Here is a 16,679-nt window from a genome sequence, read left to right as displayed (position 1 = left end):
GGAGCCTTTTGAAGCAGACAGAGGGTCGCGGCCCAGGTCCCGGGAGGCCGGGGACAGCGGGATCGCAGGCGGGGGGTTCTCCGGGTACTCTGGGGGCCGAGGCCGGCGCCCTCCGAAGCCTCCCCGTCAGCAGAGGTTCCCCTCCCCACCCCCAATCCATCCTTCTGGACCGAGTCCCCCGAGGGAAAGGTGGGGAGGAGCGGTCGGGGGGGGGGGGGTGTGCGCGCGCCGGTGTCGGAGTGTGCACACACATGCCCGTGCGCGCGCGCGGCAGGGGCGGCTCACGACGGGAGAGGGAGGCGGGAGCCTCGTGGGGGTAAGGCAGAGGTGAGGGCCGCCGAGGGCCGGGCAACGGGGAGCCCCGGGCCGGGAGGGAGGGCGGGAGAGGGCCGGGGGTCTCGCAGAGACCCACGGTGAGGGAAGCCGGCCCCAACCTCCCGGGCTGAGAGACCAGCGGCGCCGGGAGGCCGGGGCGGGGCGGGGACGGGGACCCGGCCGGCGGCGAGGGGATCCAGCATCTCTCTGTTGGGGGCGGGGATGAGGAGGAGCCGGGGGAAGGGGAAATGAGAGGAGGAAGGAGGAAGTGATGAGAAGAAGGGAGAGGAGAGGACAGAGATGATGAGAGGGAGGAGGAGGAGGAGAGGCGGGAGGAGGAGATGACAGGAGGGAGGAGGAGATGAGTGGAGAGAGGAGGAGATGAGAGGAGGGAAGAGGAGACGAGAGGAGGAGACAGGAGATGAGAGGAGGGTACGGGAGATGAGAGGAGGGAGGAGGAGATGAGAGGAGGAGGAGGAGAGGCGGGAGGAGGAGATGAGAGGAGGGAATAGGAGATGAGGAGAAAGGGGGAGATGGGAGAGGAGATGAGAGGAGGGGAGAGGAGAGGAGAGGAGGAAGGAGATGAGAGGAAGGAGGAGATGAGAGAGGAGGAGACGAGAGGAAGGATGAGAGAGAGGAAGGAGATGACAGGAAGGAGGAGGAGACGAGGAGGAGGACAAGGGGGGGAGGAGGAGGCAAGGCAAGGAGGACTAGAGGCTGAGGCTGCGCTGGTGGCGGGCGGCCCCGCGCTCCCCCGCGTCCTCCCGCCCGGCGCGCCCCCCGGGGCTGAGCTGGCGCCCGTCCAGGCTGGCGCGCTCCGCCAGGCCCCTGAGATGCTCCACCGAATCGCACTTCTGCAGGTCGGAGGCCACGGTGCGCAGGCTCAGCTGGCTCAGGGTGTCGGCGGCGGGGCCGGCCCCCGCGGCCCCCGCGGCCTCCGCCCCCACGGGGGACGTTCGCCGGGATCCCGGAGGCGGCGGGGGGCCCCGCCGCCGGGCGTGGATCTGCTCGCTGATCTGTTCCAGGTTCCGCAGGGCCACCGAGTAGCGGGTCTTGGCCTGGGCCACCTGCTGCTCCAGGCCCGTCACCTGGGCCTTGTGCTCCTGCGTCGGGGGGAGAGGGAGGGAGGGGACGGGGGCAGTCGGGAAGGGGAGAGACAGGAGCGGGGAGGGGGAGGAGGCCGTCAGCCGCCTCCCCCCACCCCGCTTCCTCTCCCGCGACGCCGGCCCGGCCTGCGCCCCCCGGCCCCGGCCCCCGCCCGGCTCACCTCCAGGACGTGGTTGAACTGGGCCTTGAGCTCGAAGTAGGGGCGGCTCTTGGCGATGGGGCGCCTCAGCGCCTTCTGCAGGGCCTGGACCCGGGCCTCGGCCTGCTGGCACAGCCGCGTCACCCGCTGGTGCTCCCGTTCGCCCCGCAGCCGCTCCTCCTCCGCCTCGTTCACCTGCGCGGGGAGACGCGGGGCGTGGGCGGGGCCCCGGGGGCGGGGGCCGGGGAGGCCGCGTCACCCGGCGCCGGCGCGCCCCCCCCCCCCCCCCCCGCCTCGGCCACCCGAGCGAGGAGACGCCGGCAGGGACGGGGCCCGGGCGACGGGCCGGGGGGCGGGATGGGAAAAGGCGACGGGCGGGAGACGGGGCCCCCGGAGAGAGAGAACGCTAAATCCCCCCCCCCCCCCCCGCCTTCCCGCGGTGCCCGCCTCCGGCGTGGCCCGTCCGCTGCCTGGCCCCGGGCACCCACCCCGGGCTATCCGGGCACCGCCCCGGGCCCCGACCTAATCCCCGGAACCGAGCCCGGACCGGGGGAGAGGCCCTTAGAGCCGGCGACGGGGAGGGGGCGGGCCTTCCGGGGCCAGGGTCGCGGGAGGTCGTCAGGTCCGCTTCCCGATTCTTTCCAGGCGCCAGCCCGGCAGTTCACCGTCTCCTCGGCGGCATCTGCCGAGCGCCCGCTCCGTGCGGAGCGCCGTACTGAGCGTCGGCGGGACGGCGACCCGGCCCCCACGGTTCCTGCCTCCGGCCCGCTAGGCCGGGAGACGGCCGCGGGCGGGGAACGCATCTACCCGACTCCGTTGGTCTCCCGGGCGCTTAGTACGGCGCTCCGCGCCCAGTAAGCGCTCGATGAATACCGCCGGTCCATCGACCGAGAGGGCGGCCGGGACCTCTGCCCTCGGGAGCTTACGGCCTCGAGCCCAAGACCGCGTCTCCCCCGACCGCTGCCGGCGGAGGGCGGGCGGAGGGGCGACGGACCTTGCAGGTGGCGTGGTTGAGCATCTCCTGCCAGGTGGGGTCCAGGCGGTTCTTGTCGGCCATGACGCCCTGCTCGGCGACGAAAGACCATCTCGCGGCGGCGTTGTGCATGCTGACGGCCCGTTCGTAGCGCAGAGCCGCCTTCTGGGTCTCCTGCTGAGCCTGGCACCGGGAGCGGACATACCGGCCGGGGACCCTCGGCTTCCATCCGCGACCCCGGGGACCCCTCGGCTTCCACCGGAGACCCCTGGGGACCCCCCCGGCTTCTCCCTCGGTCCGCCGGGGATCCGTCGACTTCCCCCCGAGCCCCTCGGGGACCCCTCGGTCTCCCCCCAGGCCCATCGGGGACCCCTAGCGTCCATCAGGCGCCGCTGGGGACCTCCCTACCTTTCCGGGACCAGCGAGGAACCGTCAACTTCCCGCCCGGGATTCCTCTCCCCGGACCCGCCGGAGACCCCTCACCTTCACCCCGGGTCCACCGGAGACCCCTCAGCTTCCTCCAGAGTCCCCTCGGGTTCCACCGGGGGCACCGGGGACCCGAGTTTCCACCCAGGACCTCTTAGGACCCCTCGGCTTCGCCCCGGGACCCCTCGACTTCCTCCAAGGACCACCGAGGGCTCCTCAGCATCCACGTGACCCCCCTCGCCTCCCTCTGGGCCTACTGGGGACCCCTCGGCTTCCTCCGGGGACCCCCGGTAAACCCTCGACTTCCGTCTGGAAAACCCCGGGGACCCCCCGGCTTTTCCCCAGGCCCACCGGGGCCCCCTCGGCCTCCACCAGGACCCCCGGGGCACCGTCCCCGGGACTCCCTCTGCCCCGTCGCCCGTCTTGCCGTCTACCGGGGCTTGTTATCGAGCGCCTGCTGAGTCCTAGGCGCTGAACTGAGCGCTTGGGAGAGGAGAACAGTAGCAGAATCCAGGCTCCCCGCCCGCAAGGAGCGCCCACTCTAAAGGAGAGCTAGGTGGGCGCGAGGGATTCGCAGGGAGAGGGAAAGGCAGAGGAGGAGGTCACACCACAGCTGCTCTTCTGCAAGGGAACCCTCCCCCAGCCCACCGTTCCTTCTCGGAATAAGAATAATACTAACAAATCATCACCATCATCATCGTGCTGCTTTTTAAGCACTTACTACGCGCTAAGCACTGGGGTAGATACAGGATAAGCAGATCAGACGCAGTCCCCGCGCCACACAGGCTGACTTTCTAAATGGGAGGGAGAACGGGGATCAAATTCCCATTTCACAGAGCTCGAAACTGAGGCCCAGAGAAGTTAAGTGACTTACCTAAGGTCACCCCCAATCAATCACTGGTATTTACTGAACGCTTCCTGCGGGCAGAGCACTGTACTAAGCACAGGCACAGCGGGGGAGCGGAAGAGCCGGGACCGGGAACCAGGTCCCCCCGGGGGCGCCCGGGCTCTTCCCGGTAGGCTGCACCGCTCCTTGTTATCTCACCCGGCTAGAGGCCACCTCCTCCAGGAAGCCTTCCCGCTCCCAATCCACCCACCCACACTGCAGTCCGGTAGCTCGATCCGCCATCCGACACATCAGCTCGCCGTTCTACCGACCGCTCGGCTGGCGCCACAACGGTAGCAGGGGACGGGGAGGACTGAGGAGAAACAGCAGCGTGGCCTAGCGGGAAGAGCCCGGGCCCGGGAATCAGAGGACCTGGGTTCTCATCCTCGTTCCACCACTCGTCGGCTGGGTGACCTCGGGCAAGTCGCTTCACTCCTCCGATAACAGTGACGCCGCCGCTATTTTTTAAGGGTTTCTATCCGCCAGACGCTGGGGTGGACACGAGATTATCAGTCCCTCTCCCACGAGGAGAACAGGGACCGAATCTCCGTTTCACAGACGAGAAAACGGAGGCACGGAGAAGTGAAGCGACTCGCCCGAGGTCCCACGGCAGACAAGGGGCAGAGTGGAACCCGGGTCTTCCGACTCCCAGGCGGGTGCTCTTTCCGCCAGGCCAGTCTGCTTTTCATCTCTCTGCAGATGTCCCCCGGATCTCCCTCTCCAGCCCCGACCCCTCTCCTCTTCCACGGTCTCACATTTCCCCCTGCCGTCCGGCCATCTCTCCACCTCGAACTCGACACGCCCACGACCCAACTCCTCATCCGCTCGCTCTACCCCGTACTCTCCTTGACGTTCCCACCGCTGTAATGACGATAACCGTGGCATCGCCGAGCGCTGACGCCGTGCCAGACGCCGTTCTGAGCACCGGGGTGGATACAAGATGATTGGGTTGGGCACGGTCCCTGTCCCCCATAGGGCTCGCGGTCCTAATCCCCATTTTAAGGATGAGGGAACGGGGGCGCGGAGAAGTGACTTGTCCGAGGTCACCCAGCAGACCCGTGGCGGAGCCGGGGTTAGAACCCAGGTCCTTCTGACTCCCAGGCCGGGCCCTAGCCATTAGGGCACCGTCGTCCTCCTCATCTCACCAGCCTTGGCTCGACCCCGCTCCCTCATCCCACCCGCACGTCCGATCCGTCACCGCATCCCGTCGGTTCGGCCTTCGGGACGTCGCTAAGATCCGCCGTCTCCTCTCCGAACGGCCGCCGCGTCGATCCGCGGGGGCCGGACTCACCTCCTTGGCCCAGCCGCCGGCCTCGTAGTAGGGCCTTGCCTTCTCGATGCAGCTGCCCAGGTGCGAGCCCTGCGTGTTCAGCTTCCGGGCCGACTCCGACAGGATCCGCCGGTACGTGGTGCGGGCCTCCTGCCGGGCGGGGGGGACCGGGATGGGCCGAGGGGCTCCCGCGGGGGCTCGGCCTCCGCCCCTCTCCCGCCCCGGTTCCCGGAGGGAACGCTCCCGTCCCGGCTCGCGGGTGCCGGGGCTCCGCCGCCCCCTCCCCGAGCCCGTCGGGCGCGGGGGGGGGTCTGAGGGGACCGGAGGGAGCGACGGCGGAACTCCTCTTACGTCCAGCTGCAGCTCCACCTGGTTTATCTCCTCACTGGCCTGGTTCAAATGCTCCAGCTCCTCCTGCCGGAGACAGACGGACACGGAGAGACAGGATGGAGAGACGGAGAGGACCGGAAGAACCGATATCTTCTACGAGCGGCGGGAGGGAGCCTTCTCCCTCTCTCCGTGCCCAGGTCGGAAGCCCCCCGCCAGCCCCCCACAACCGAGAGGAAGAGCCACGCCCCTCCCCAGCCCCTCTCAAAATGCGGGGAGCTGGTCCCGGACCAACGAAGACCCCGAGGGGCTTCTGTGACGCCCAAAGACCCCCTCGCCAGCAAGGTCCCTCCCTTAGGAGGGAGGATCCTGGCTGGGAGGACCCGGAGGGTGCTGTGCGTACCTTGGGGGGAGGGGTGTCTCGGTGTGGGCTGTGCGGTGAGTGTCTGCGCCCGGCCGGGGTGGGATGTACGGTATGTGCGTCGCGGTAGGTGTCGGTGGTGAGTATATGGTGCGTGTGTTTGTGAGTGAGAGAGAGGGAGAGACGCACACAGACACGAGAGGGGAACTGGGCGGGGGCGGGTTCGTAAACCTGGGCCCCTCATCATAAACATCTCAGTCCGCTCCCGACCCCCGTTCGCTGAACTTCCCCCCGTGGCGTCCGGCTCAGGGGAGAAAGAGAAGCAGGGAGGACGAGGAGGAGGAGGAGGAAGAGGGAAAGGAAGGGAGGGTGGAGGGCAGAGAAGGAAGAAGGTCACGCAGGGCCAGCTGCAGGGTCAGGACCAAGGTCGGTGGCGGGGCAAGGTCCGGGACTCCCAGCCGGTCACTGCGGGAGGGTGGGCGGGACCGGACACCGCCGGACACCGGGCCGCATTCCAGCCCCGCCCTCCCGGTGGCCCCTGGGCCCGGCGGAACGTGGGGCGGCCATCCACGCCCGCCCGGCCGGGGACCGTCCGATCCCGCCCACGGGGCCGCCGCAAGAGGTCCGGAGGGGGCAGCCCGGAGAGGCCGTGTGACGAGGGAGTGACTGGCGGCCCTCCGTGGGGAGGAAAGGCAGAAGACACGCGGGCAGACGGAGGGAGGAGAAGGAGGTGAAACTTTTCAACGGGAAGCGGGTGAGGCCTACGAGTGAGGCCGCGGGGACACGGGGAAGATGACCGAGCCGCAGAGAAGGGGACCCGAAGGCGGGGCGGGCGGGGAATCAACTCGGGCCCGGCAGGGGGGGCCCTCTGGAAGGCAGAATCGCCCCCGAATCCCGGCGTCCCACCCCACGCACGGAGGGCCAAGTCACCCCCTGAATCCCGGAGTCCCAACCTCACGTGCAGGGTGGGGTCGCCCACCTGGATCCTGGGGTCCAGCTCCTCTTCCTCCTCCTGCCCGGCGGGGGACGGCTTGCCGTCGCCGACCCCTCCGGCTCCTCCTCCCGCTCCTCCCCCGGCGGCGTCCTGGGGGGCCGGAAGGGCCCGGGCTCCCCGTCCTCGGCCCCGGGGGCCCGCAGCTGCCCCGGCGGGGTCTCCCGGCCCCCCGGGCCCTGCCGGGGCTCGTCCATGCCGCCCGGGCCCTAGGCGCGAGGCATGCCGGCGGGCACGCTGGAGCCAGGGTCCCGGGGGCCCCGGGCCGGGCCGGGCTCGGGGGGGGGGGGGGGGGCGGGGCCGGGCCGGAGGGCCGGGGGATCCGGCCGGGGGCCCGGTCTGCCCCGGGGCCTACAGCCCCGGGCCCCCGGCCCCGGTGGGGACCCCCGCGAGCGGGGGCCGGAGGCGGGAGCGGACGCGGGGGGACGGGGACGGTGACGGGAAGGGGGACGGGAGGACAGGCGGCTCCCGAGCGGATCCCAGATCCCGGGCAGGATGTACCGTGTGGAGAGAGGGGAGGCGAGCGGCCACCGGGATGGCTCGGGGACGGCAGCCCAGAGGACGGACGGACATCAGACCCGAGGCGTCGCGTTGAGGGGAAGGGCGGGTCCGGGGGGGGGGGGGGACGGACGGGGTCTGTGGGGGAGAAAACGAGGCACACGTTAGAAAATAGCATCCCCCCCTTCTTTTCACTCACCCCACCTCCTCGCTCCCGGTATCTCAGGGCCGGCCCCTCTCCGATCCGTCAGGAGGAGTGACGGCAATATTACCGAGCGCTTACCGGGGGCGGAACACTGCGGTAAGCACCGGGAGAGAAATACCATAATTATCATTATTATCCATGCACATGTGGAAATTATACCTGGTCCCTGTATTTATCAATCATCAATCGATGGTATTCGCCGAGTGCTGACTGCGTGCAGAGCACTGTACAAAGAACTTGGGAGAGAACAAGCAGGAGGAGCCACACGGCCTAAGGGAAAGACTCTGGGCCCGGGAGTCGGAGGACCTGGGTTCGGATCCCAGCTCGGCCACCCGTCTGCCGTGTGACCTCGGGCAAGTCGCTTCACTTCCCCGGGCCTCGTTTCCTCGCCTATAAAATGGGGGTTCAATACCTGTTCTCCCACTCTCTTAATAGTGCGAGGCCCTCGTGGGACAAGGGCCGTGTCCATCCTAACTTGGATCTACCCTGGCGCTCAGTCCAGTGCTTGACACGTAATAAGAGCTAACAAATGCATTCTTAGTAGTAGCATTAGTGATTGATAATAGCACTAATAACGATAATACGATATAATAGAGTTGGACGACGCAAACCAGCCCACTGGTTTACCAATTCGCCTCTCTTCCCCACAGGCTGGGGGTTCCCTATTCCCTTCCTTCTCTCCAATCTCCCCTTCACCCCCCCCCCCCCCCGCCCCCGCCATCCCATCCCTCTCCCTCCTCCCAAGCCCCAGAGAGGCCGGGCTTGGGGAGTCCGAGGACGTGGGTTCTAATCCCGGCTCCGCCACTTGTCCGCTGGGTGACCCGGGGCAAGCCCCTTCGCTTTCCGGGCCTCGGTTCCCTCCTCTGCAAAATGGGGATGAAGGCAGGGAGCCGCCTCATTAGCCTGCATCCAGCCCTTGGAACAGCGCTTGGCGCATAGTCGGGGCTTAAGCCATACCATCATCATCCTCAATGCTTCTTCCTCTCCCTCCCCCGGCCCAAGCCCTCATCCCACCCAAAGGGGCCTCCCCCTCCCCGCCTCGGTTTACCTCCCCGCGCCCGGGCACGGCAGCTCGGCGGCAAACAACCTCCTCCGCCCCTCCCCCTAACTCTTCTCTCCAACCAGACGCTCCCGCAAAGAGCAGGAGCGGAAAGCCGTCACCCCCCCGCCTCCCCCCTCCGCCCCCCGGGGCTGCCTCTTCGCGGCTTCCGTACAACATGGCGGCCCCCATCAGGCGCGGCTCTTTCCCCCCTCCCCCGCCTCGGAGCCCCCCCCCCCCACCCCCCGGGATCCCCGCCTCCTCCCTGGGAGCCGGACGAGGCGATTTCGGGAGGGGCTCGGGTTCGGCGCGGCGGGGAAAGTGGGAGCCCTTCCGAGGGGGGCGCCTCCCGCCGGGCGCCGCCATCTTGCCGTACGGAACCGCGGCCCGGCGGCGGGCGCGACGTCACATCCGGGGACCCCCCTCCTCCCTCCTCCCTCCCCCGGGCCCGGCAGATCGGGCCACCTCCGGCCGAGGGACGGTCGCCGCGGCTGGCAGCGCTGCCGGGGGCGGAGTCGTGAGTCTCTCCCGGGATGGGGACGGGGACGGGGATGGCTGCCCGTTTAATCGTAATCGATCCATCGATGGTCTTTATGGTCTAAGCGCTTGGGCCAGCAGGGGTGGGGGCCGAGCCTGTGCAGAACACGCTTCAAACGTTGGCGGACAATCCCGGGGGAGTAGGTAGAAGCGCAGCTCGATCAGGGTGTTTTTCTGAACGTCTCCGACGGCCAGAGGGACGGTCCGACGGGGTTGGGATTCATTCATTCATCAGTCGGCTCTCCAGCGGGCGGACGCCGTACTGAGCGCTCGGAAAGTCCGGTTCAACAACAGATAGAGACGGGCCCCGCCCCCCAACGGGCTCACACTCAGATGGACGAACGGTGAGGGTAGCAACGATGCTCACCGTGTGCACAGCACTGCGGAAGGAGCTGGGAGAGGGCAGGACAACGGAGTCGCTACACGCCGTCAGATCAGTGCTATTTACTGTGTGCAAAGCGCTGCACTAAGCGCTTGGGAGAGGGCAGTCCGGCAGGAGGGCCTGTCCCCAGAACGGGCGATGGAGACAGGGGGAAAATGGGGGTTGCTGCACCAATCAAAAGGCCCGAGGATTTCGGGAACCACAGTGTTTTTAATGGTCTTGGTTAGAGCGGTCACTTCCATTCGATCGTATTTATTGAGCACTTACTGTGTGCGGAGCACTGTACTAAGCGCTTGGAACGTACAGTTACTTATTACGTGCCAGCACTCTTCTAGGCGGAGTAGGTGCGGGCTCATCAGGTCCCCTACGGGGCCCAAATTCTAAGGAGGAGGGATAATAATATCAGCTATTGAATCCCCGTTTTGCCATGGAGGAAGCTGAGGCAGAGAGAATAACAATGACAGTTGTGGTATTTGTGAAGCGCCTACTATGCGCCACTCAGTGTGCTAAACGCTGGGGTGGGTACAGACAGATCGGGATGGACTTCACGGGCTTAATCCCCATTTTGCAGATGAGGGAACTGAGGCCCAGAGACGTGAAGTGACTTGGCCAGGGTCCCCGAGCAGACAAGTGGCCGAGCCGAATTTGAACCCAGGGCCTTGTCATTCCTGTAGCTACTAGATCACACGGAAGCCGAATTCACGATCCTAACTCGTTATAATTAATGTGGGGGGGGGGGGGAGGATCACATAGCCTTTCATTTTAATTCTGTTGATGCCTCTTGATTTGTGTTGATGTGTTGTTGTTGTGTTGTGTTGATGTCTGTCTCTTCCCCCACCTTCCCATCAAACCACGTCAAAATCCTGGTACTTGTTAAGCGCAGAGAAGCAACGTAGCCTAGTGGAAAGATCCCAGACCTGAGTCAAGTGACCTGGATTCGAATCGTGGCTCCGCCGCTCGTCTGCTGTGTGACCTTGGGCGAGTCGCTTCGCTTCTCAGGGCCTCAGTGCACTTCTCTGTAAAATGGGAGTTAAGACTGTGAACCACCACCCGAGTCATGGACTGGGTCCAACCCGACTAGCTTGTCTCTACCCCAGACGTTGGTGAAGGCCCGGGACATATCGAGGACTTAAATTCCATTAATAAGGATACACTTACTTTGTGCTAAGCACTGGATTCAGGAGAATGAGACACAGTCCTCCTCCCACACGCAGCTCACCATCTAAAGGCCAGACTGTGACCTAGAAACTGAGCGATAAAAAGGATAGAAAAATCGGGGGGCGGGGGGGGGGGGGAAATCTGAGCATTTCATTCCTGACTGCTCCAGAACAAGTGTTGCTATTTGCAGAGGAAATTGGGCAAAGAGAAAAGGAGGGGGGGGGGTAGGGAAGTGTGCAGGAAGGGGGTGAAGGGAAGGACTGAGGGGATCGACATGGAAGGGGACCGTAAAAAAAAAATTGTTTTTTTGAAAGAGGGAAAGGACGGTTTGTCCCCCAGCTCCTGCTCTGCGCATGTCTGAGGCCCCGCTCGGTCCAGGCCCTGGAGAGCCCCTGCTCTGCGCATGCTCCGGCGAGCTCCAGCTCTGCGCAAGCGCCACTCCTCCTACGGGGAAACCTGCCCGGCAACTGGTGACGCCTGGCAGCCGCCCCCTCGGAGGGGGAGCGGAGATTGGCCGCCCCGAATGGGAGCGTTCCCCCCCCGGAGCGGAGAACGCCCTTGGATCGGCCGAGCCGGGAGGAGGAGAAAATTAATCCCAGCCAGGGGCGGGGACTTTTTTTTTAGGTGCTCGCGACCCCGTCTTTGGTCGCCTCCCCTGCCTTGACCCCCGACCACGCGCACCGCACGCACGCGCGCGCCCCCGGCCCCGCAGCCCGTCGGTGGGGCGTGGCCGCGCCGTCCGACGCAAGGGGGCGCTCGAAGGTCCCGTTGGCGGGCGGGCGGAACCTGCCCGGCGACGAGTGACGCGCTGCAAGCGGCGGCGGCGGGGATTGGCCGGGGCGCGGGAGGGCTCGGCGCCTCCCCCGCTCGGCCTTTCGCCGCGACCCTCCGCCGGACCGGAGCGCCGCGACCGCCGGCGCCGCTTCCTCCCCTCCCTCCGCCCCCCCAGCGACGGGTGAGGCCCCCGCCCCCTCCCCCAACCCGACCCGGCGACTGATGACGCGAGGGGCCGGAGAGCGCCGCGACTGGCCGGTTGGGGGGATCTTCGGGCGGCCGGCGTCGGGCGAGTTTCCGCGGCTTTCCCCGCTGCTACGCCTTCCCCTAGTGCCCCCCCCCCCCCGGCTCCCTCTTTGTGGTCCCGGCCCGGCCCGGCCGGCGGGGAGGGGGCGGGGAGGGGCCCGAAGGCGCAGGGGCTCGCTGGGGGGGGGGCGGGGTGGGGGTTGCCCGGCGACCGGTGACGTAATAGGGCGGCCGGCGCAGCGATTGGTCGAGGCGGAGGCCCCGTCTCCCTCCGTTGGCGCGCCGGGCCAGGGAGCATGCGCGCGGGCCCCGCTAATCTGCCCGGCGACGGGTGACGAGCCGGGAAGGGGCGGACGGGATTGGCGGACGAATGCTGGGGGGGGGGGAGCAGCCCTCCTCCACCCCCCGCAGACCGTCGTGCCCCTAATAAAAAAGGATGATGGTATTTCTCGAGCGCCTCCCGTATGCCAGGCACTGGACTAGGCGCTCACCGCCTCCATCCCCCTTTCGCAGGGCGAGGGCACTGAGGCCCAGAGAAGTGCAGTGACTTACCCGAGGACCCACAGCATTCACTGATGCAGTAGCGTTTATGGGGCGCTTACTATGTGCAGAGCACCGTAGTAAGCGCTCGGAATGGACAGATGGGCAACAGACAGCCAAGAGGTGGCGCCCGGATTAGGCTTTTTAGACCGCGAGCCCGTCGGCGGGCAGGGATTTGTTGCCAAATTGGCCTTTCCAAGCGCTTGGTACAGTGCCCTGCGCACAGTAAGCGCCCGATAAATGTAAATGAATGAATGCCCTGCACACAGTAAGAGCTCGATAAGTACGACTGAAAGAATTAGAACCCAAGACCTTCTGATTCCCAGCCCCATCCACCGCACCTGGTAGATACAAGATCCCTAAAAATAATAATAATAAATCAGATGGGTATTTGTTAAGGGGCTTACTCTGGTGCACAGCACTTCCAAGCACTGGGGTGGAGATACAGGGTAACGAGGGTGCCCCGCGTGAGGCTCACGGTCTTCGTCCCCGTTTTACAGATGAGGGAACCGAGGCACAGAGAAGTGAAGTGACTCGCCTGCAGTCACACAGCCGACAAGTGGCGGAGCCGGGATTCGAACCCGTGACCCCCGGCTCCCAAGCCCGGGCTCTTCCCACCGAGCCGCGCCGCCTCCTGCCTCCCGGGAAAGGGTTCCCACACCTTCTGTTCTGGGGGAGAATGAGCCATACGCTTTCTGCCCCGCGGGGCAATGAACCGAGCCTGCCGCTTCCCGCAGAGGGGACGGGGGTCCCTCTCTCTCACCCCGCCCCAGCCCAGACGATCAATCAAGCGGTGGTACTTACTGAGCGCTCACTGTGTGCGGAAGCACCGCGCCAAGCACCCGGGAGATGACAATGGAACAGAGTTGGCAGACGGGTTCGCTGCCCACAACGAACCTGCGGTCCAGAGGCGGGGCGGTGAGGTCGGGGAATGGCGGGCACCAGAAAAAGAGGCAGGGGAGGGTAAGGCCGGACTGTACCGAGCGCTCGGGAGAGAACGGCGCAACAAAATGACCGGCGCGCTCCCTGCCCACGGCGAGCTCACCCTCTGAGACGAGGCTCAAGCGACCGGATCTCAGCCAGCCGTTCCGGACAGATCGGGGCGTTGGGGATTCTGCGCATCCCTCTCCTTTCCCCCCACCCCGGGGTCTCTCCGTCTCCGCCCCTCGGGAACCGTCCCTCTCTCTCCCCAGAATTCGGCGTCCCTTCCCGTCGGCCGACCGGGAGCAGAACGTGAACCGCCCCGGAGGGCTCGGCGCCGGGAACGCGGTCCGGAGCCCGACTCCCCGGGCGGCGGACGTCCTCCGCGCGCGCGCACAGGTGAGGGGCGGGCGGGCCGGGCCCTCCGCCGCGGGATCCGGAAAGGGGGCCGGGGGCCGGATCCGCTCAGGGCGGAGAAGGGAGGGGCCCACACAACCCTCCTCCGGTCTAGGCCGCCGGCGGGGTCTCCCCGCCCCGCGAGAGGCTCGCGGCCGGCGGCCGAAATCGGGCCGCCGTCCGTGGCGTCTCCCGTGGCCGCTCCGCTCCCCGTCGTCCCCCGGGTCGGCGGCCGGACGCCCGTGCGTCCCCGACGCACCGGGACGGCCGTGAGCGGCGCGGCGGGGCGGGGCCCGGGCGGAGGGACGCCACGGGCCCGTGGGTCGCATTTAACGCCTCCCGCGTGCCGCTCGTCCCACCGAGTGCTCGGGAGAGGGCAGCGTAACAACAGAGGGGCGCGTTCCCTGTCCAGGGCGAGCCAGAGGGGGAGGGGACGTCGACAGAGAGAGACGGGCTGCGGACGCCGCGAGGCCGAGGGGGCCGAACAAGGGGAGCCGCCCGAGGCGACGCAGGAGGGAGTGGGAGGAGGGGAGGGCCTAGCCGGGGAAGGCCTCCGGGAGGGGACGCGCCCGCGGTCCGGCTCCGGGGTCGGGGGGGGAGTCCCGGGCCGGGGGGGGCCGGGGGGCCGGGGGGGAAGGGATCGGCATTCGGGGAGCGGAGGGCGCGGGCCGGGATGCGGCGAGAGGGTAGCGAGGCGGGGTAGGAGGGGGCGAGGGGAGCGGGCGGAGGGGCCGCCGCGGGACTGCCGGGTGCCCCTTCCTCCCGCAGGCGGCGAGGACCGGCGGGCCCCCGGGGCGCCCCGACCGGCGGCGGCCGGGCCACGGCGAGAGGGGCCCGGGGGCCCGCCCCGCCCCGGGGCCCTGGAGGCCGGCGGCGGCCATGACGCCGGCGGGCGGGAAGCCGTACCGCTGCCCCGACTGCGGCAAGGGCTTCCGCTACAGCTCGGGTCCTGCACCTGCACCGGCGGGCCCACGCGGGCGGCCCGGCCCGCGGGGCCGGGCCCCGGCGCGCGGCCGCCCGGGCGAGACCTCTACATCTGCAGCGAGTGCGGGCAAGAGCTTCCGCCGCAGCGCCCAGCTGGACCTGCACAGAGCGCCCACCGGCGGGGCCGGCCCTGCCGCTGCCGGGTCTGCGGCCGCCGCTTCCCGCACCGGGCGGCCCTGGCGCGCCACCGCCGGGCCCACCCCGCGACCCGCCCTGCCGCTGCCCGGCCTGCGGCCGCCGCTTCCGCCGCGCCGCCTTCGTCTTCCACTTCGAGCGGGGCCCACGGCGGGGGCCGCGGGGCCGGGGGCCGGCCCGGGCCCGCGGCCGGGGCCCCCCGCGGCGGCCCCACCGGCTGCGGGGGAGTGCGGGCGGACTTCCGCAGCGGGGCGGGGCCTGGCCAAGCACCGGCGGGCGCCACGCGGCGGCCCGGCCCGCCCCGCCGGGGGCCCCGGCCCCGCCGCCCGGGGGGCCGAGGCCCGGGCCCCCACCGCTGCGGCGTCTGCGGCAAGGGGCCTTCGGCAAATGAGACTCCACCCTGCGGCAGCCACCGGCGGGACCCACACGGGCGAGAGGCCCTCAAGTGCCCCGGACTGCGGGCAAGGCCTTCACCGAGAGCGGCCCACGCTGGTGCGCCACCCACCGGGACCCACACGGGCGGAGAAAGCCCTACGCCTGCCCGGACTGCGGCCGCCGCTTCAGCGAGAGCTCCACGCTGACCCGCCACCGCCGGGGCCACAAGGGCGAGCGGCCCCACCGCTGCCCGGCCTGCGGCAAGCGGTTCGGCCAGCGCTCCGACCTGGTGGTCCACCAGCGGACCCACACGGGCGAGAGGCCCTACGCCTGCCCGGACTGCGGCCGCCGCTTCGGGGACCGCTCGGACCTCACCAAGCACCGGCGGACCCACACGGGCGAGCGGCCCTACCGCTGCGACCTCTGCGGCAAGGCCTTCACCTGCGTGTCCAACCTCAACGTCCACAAGCGCAACCACGCCGGCGACAAGCCCCACAGGTGCCCCGACTGCGGCAAGAGCTTCGGCGTCGGCTCCAAGCTGGCGCTCCACCGCAAGACGCACCAGGGCGAGAGGCCCGCCCGCTGCCCCGACTGCGGCAAGTGCTTCAGCCACAGCCGCTCGCTCTCCCAGCACCGGCGGGCGCACGCCCGGGCCGGGCTGGCCGCCGCCGCCGCCGCGCCGCCCCCCGCCGCCCTCCTCCCCCCCGGGGACCCCGGCCCGGCCCCCGCCGGCCCCGAGGCCCGCTGAGCGGGGCCGGCGGGACGCCCCCCGCGTCCCTCCCCGTCTCCCCGGCCCGCCGGCGTCCCCGTCCCCCCCCCCACTTCGGCTCCCCGAGGCGGTCGGACCGCGGTTTCTTCCCCTCTCCCCCGTGCCCGCCGGGGGAGGGGCGAGACGGGAAGGGTCGGGGGGATAGCGCAGAGCCGGCCCTCGAGGAGCAAGCCGGGGACCGGTCCCGGCCGGGCGTCCGGTCCGCCGCCCGGCGGGGGAGATGGCCGGCGGCCCCCATCCCGGCCCCGCGTCCCGGAACCCGGGGGACGGAGCGGAAAGGGGAGGGGGCCGGGGGCGGGGCGAGCTGGGGCACCGCCCTCCCCCCCCCCCCCCCCCCCCCCCCCCCCCCCCGCACCTCGCCTTCCTCCTCCTCCTCCTCCTCCCGCCCCGCCACCCCCCCCCCCCCCGCCGTCCGTCGGTCAAATAAAGATCGTTCGTCCCCACCGTGCCGCATCTCCTCCTTCCAGGGTGGGGAGGAAGGGACCGGCCGGCGACCTCGCCGGCAGAAGCTCAGACGCCCCCGCGGAGGCCGCGCGTCGCCGGCCCGGGACGCGGGTTTCCCCGGCGCGGGTGGACGGGGGGCCGCCGTGGGAGTCGGGGGGAAGCCCGCCGTCCGGCGGGGAGGGGGAACGGGTGTCCGACCCCCGGGCTCCGGCCGCTCCCCTCCCCGCCGGCCCCCGCCTCGGCCCGGCGGAGCGGAGGGAGCGCGGGCCCGGGCGTCGGGAGGTCGCGGGTTCCGCTCCTCGGGACCTCGGGCCGGTCGCTCGGCCTCTCTGGGCCTACGGGCGCCCCGTCTGGGAGACGGGGCCGGGGGCCGCGAGCCCCACGGGGGACGGGGACCGTGTCCGACCCCCCCGGTCCGCGCCCGCCCCGGCCCCCGGTCCGGCGGCCGGGCCGTCGGAGGCGCCCGGCCGCCGCCGCCGCC

The 16,679-nt window shown here is 69.4% G+C and overlaps 2 protein-coding genes across 2 annotated transcripts; one reads left to right on the top strand and one right to left on the bottom strand.

Annotated features, from left to right (window-relative positions):
- Positions 1 to 967: 967 nt before the first annotated feature.
- Positions 968 to 7,044, bottom strand: SH3BP5L (SH3 binding domain protein 5 like). The gene is given in 7 exon segments (XM_029054009.2): positions 968 to 1,418; positions 1,583 to 1,756; positions 2,556 to 2,717; positions 5,138 to 5,266; positions 5,468 to 5,530; positions 6,784 to 6,869; positions 6,872 to 7,044. Coding segments are annotated over 7 exon segments (1,128 nt in total). The 5' UTR covers positions 6,993 to 7,044; the 3' UTR covers positions 968 to 1,025.
- Positions 7,045 to 14,356: 7,312 nt separating this feature from the next.
- On the top strand, positions 14,357 to 15,899 carry ZNF672 (zinc finger protein 672). The gene is given in 7 exon segments (XM_039910623.1): positions 14,357 to 14,436; positions 14,438 to 14,508; positions 14,510 to 14,688; positions 14,691 to 14,837; positions 15,020 to 15,111; positions 15,113 to 15,661; positions 15,822 to 15,899. Coding segments are annotated over 7 exon segments (1,182 nt in total). The 5' UTR covers positions 14,357 to 14,370.
- Positions 15,900 to 16,679: the final 780 nt, after the last annotated feature.

The sequence above is a fragment of the Ornithorhynchus anatinus genome, chromosome X3, assembly GCF_004115215.2.
Source record: "Ornithorhynchus anatinus isolate Pmale09 chromosome X3, mOrnAna1.pri.v4, whole genome shotgun sequence".
NCBI classification, from domain to species: domain Eukaryota; kingdom Metazoa; phylum Chordata; class Mammalia; order Monotremata; family Ornithorhynchidae; genus Ornithorhynchus; species Ornithorhynchus anatinus.
This window is presented reverse-complemented; position numbering and strand designations above follow the sequence as displayed.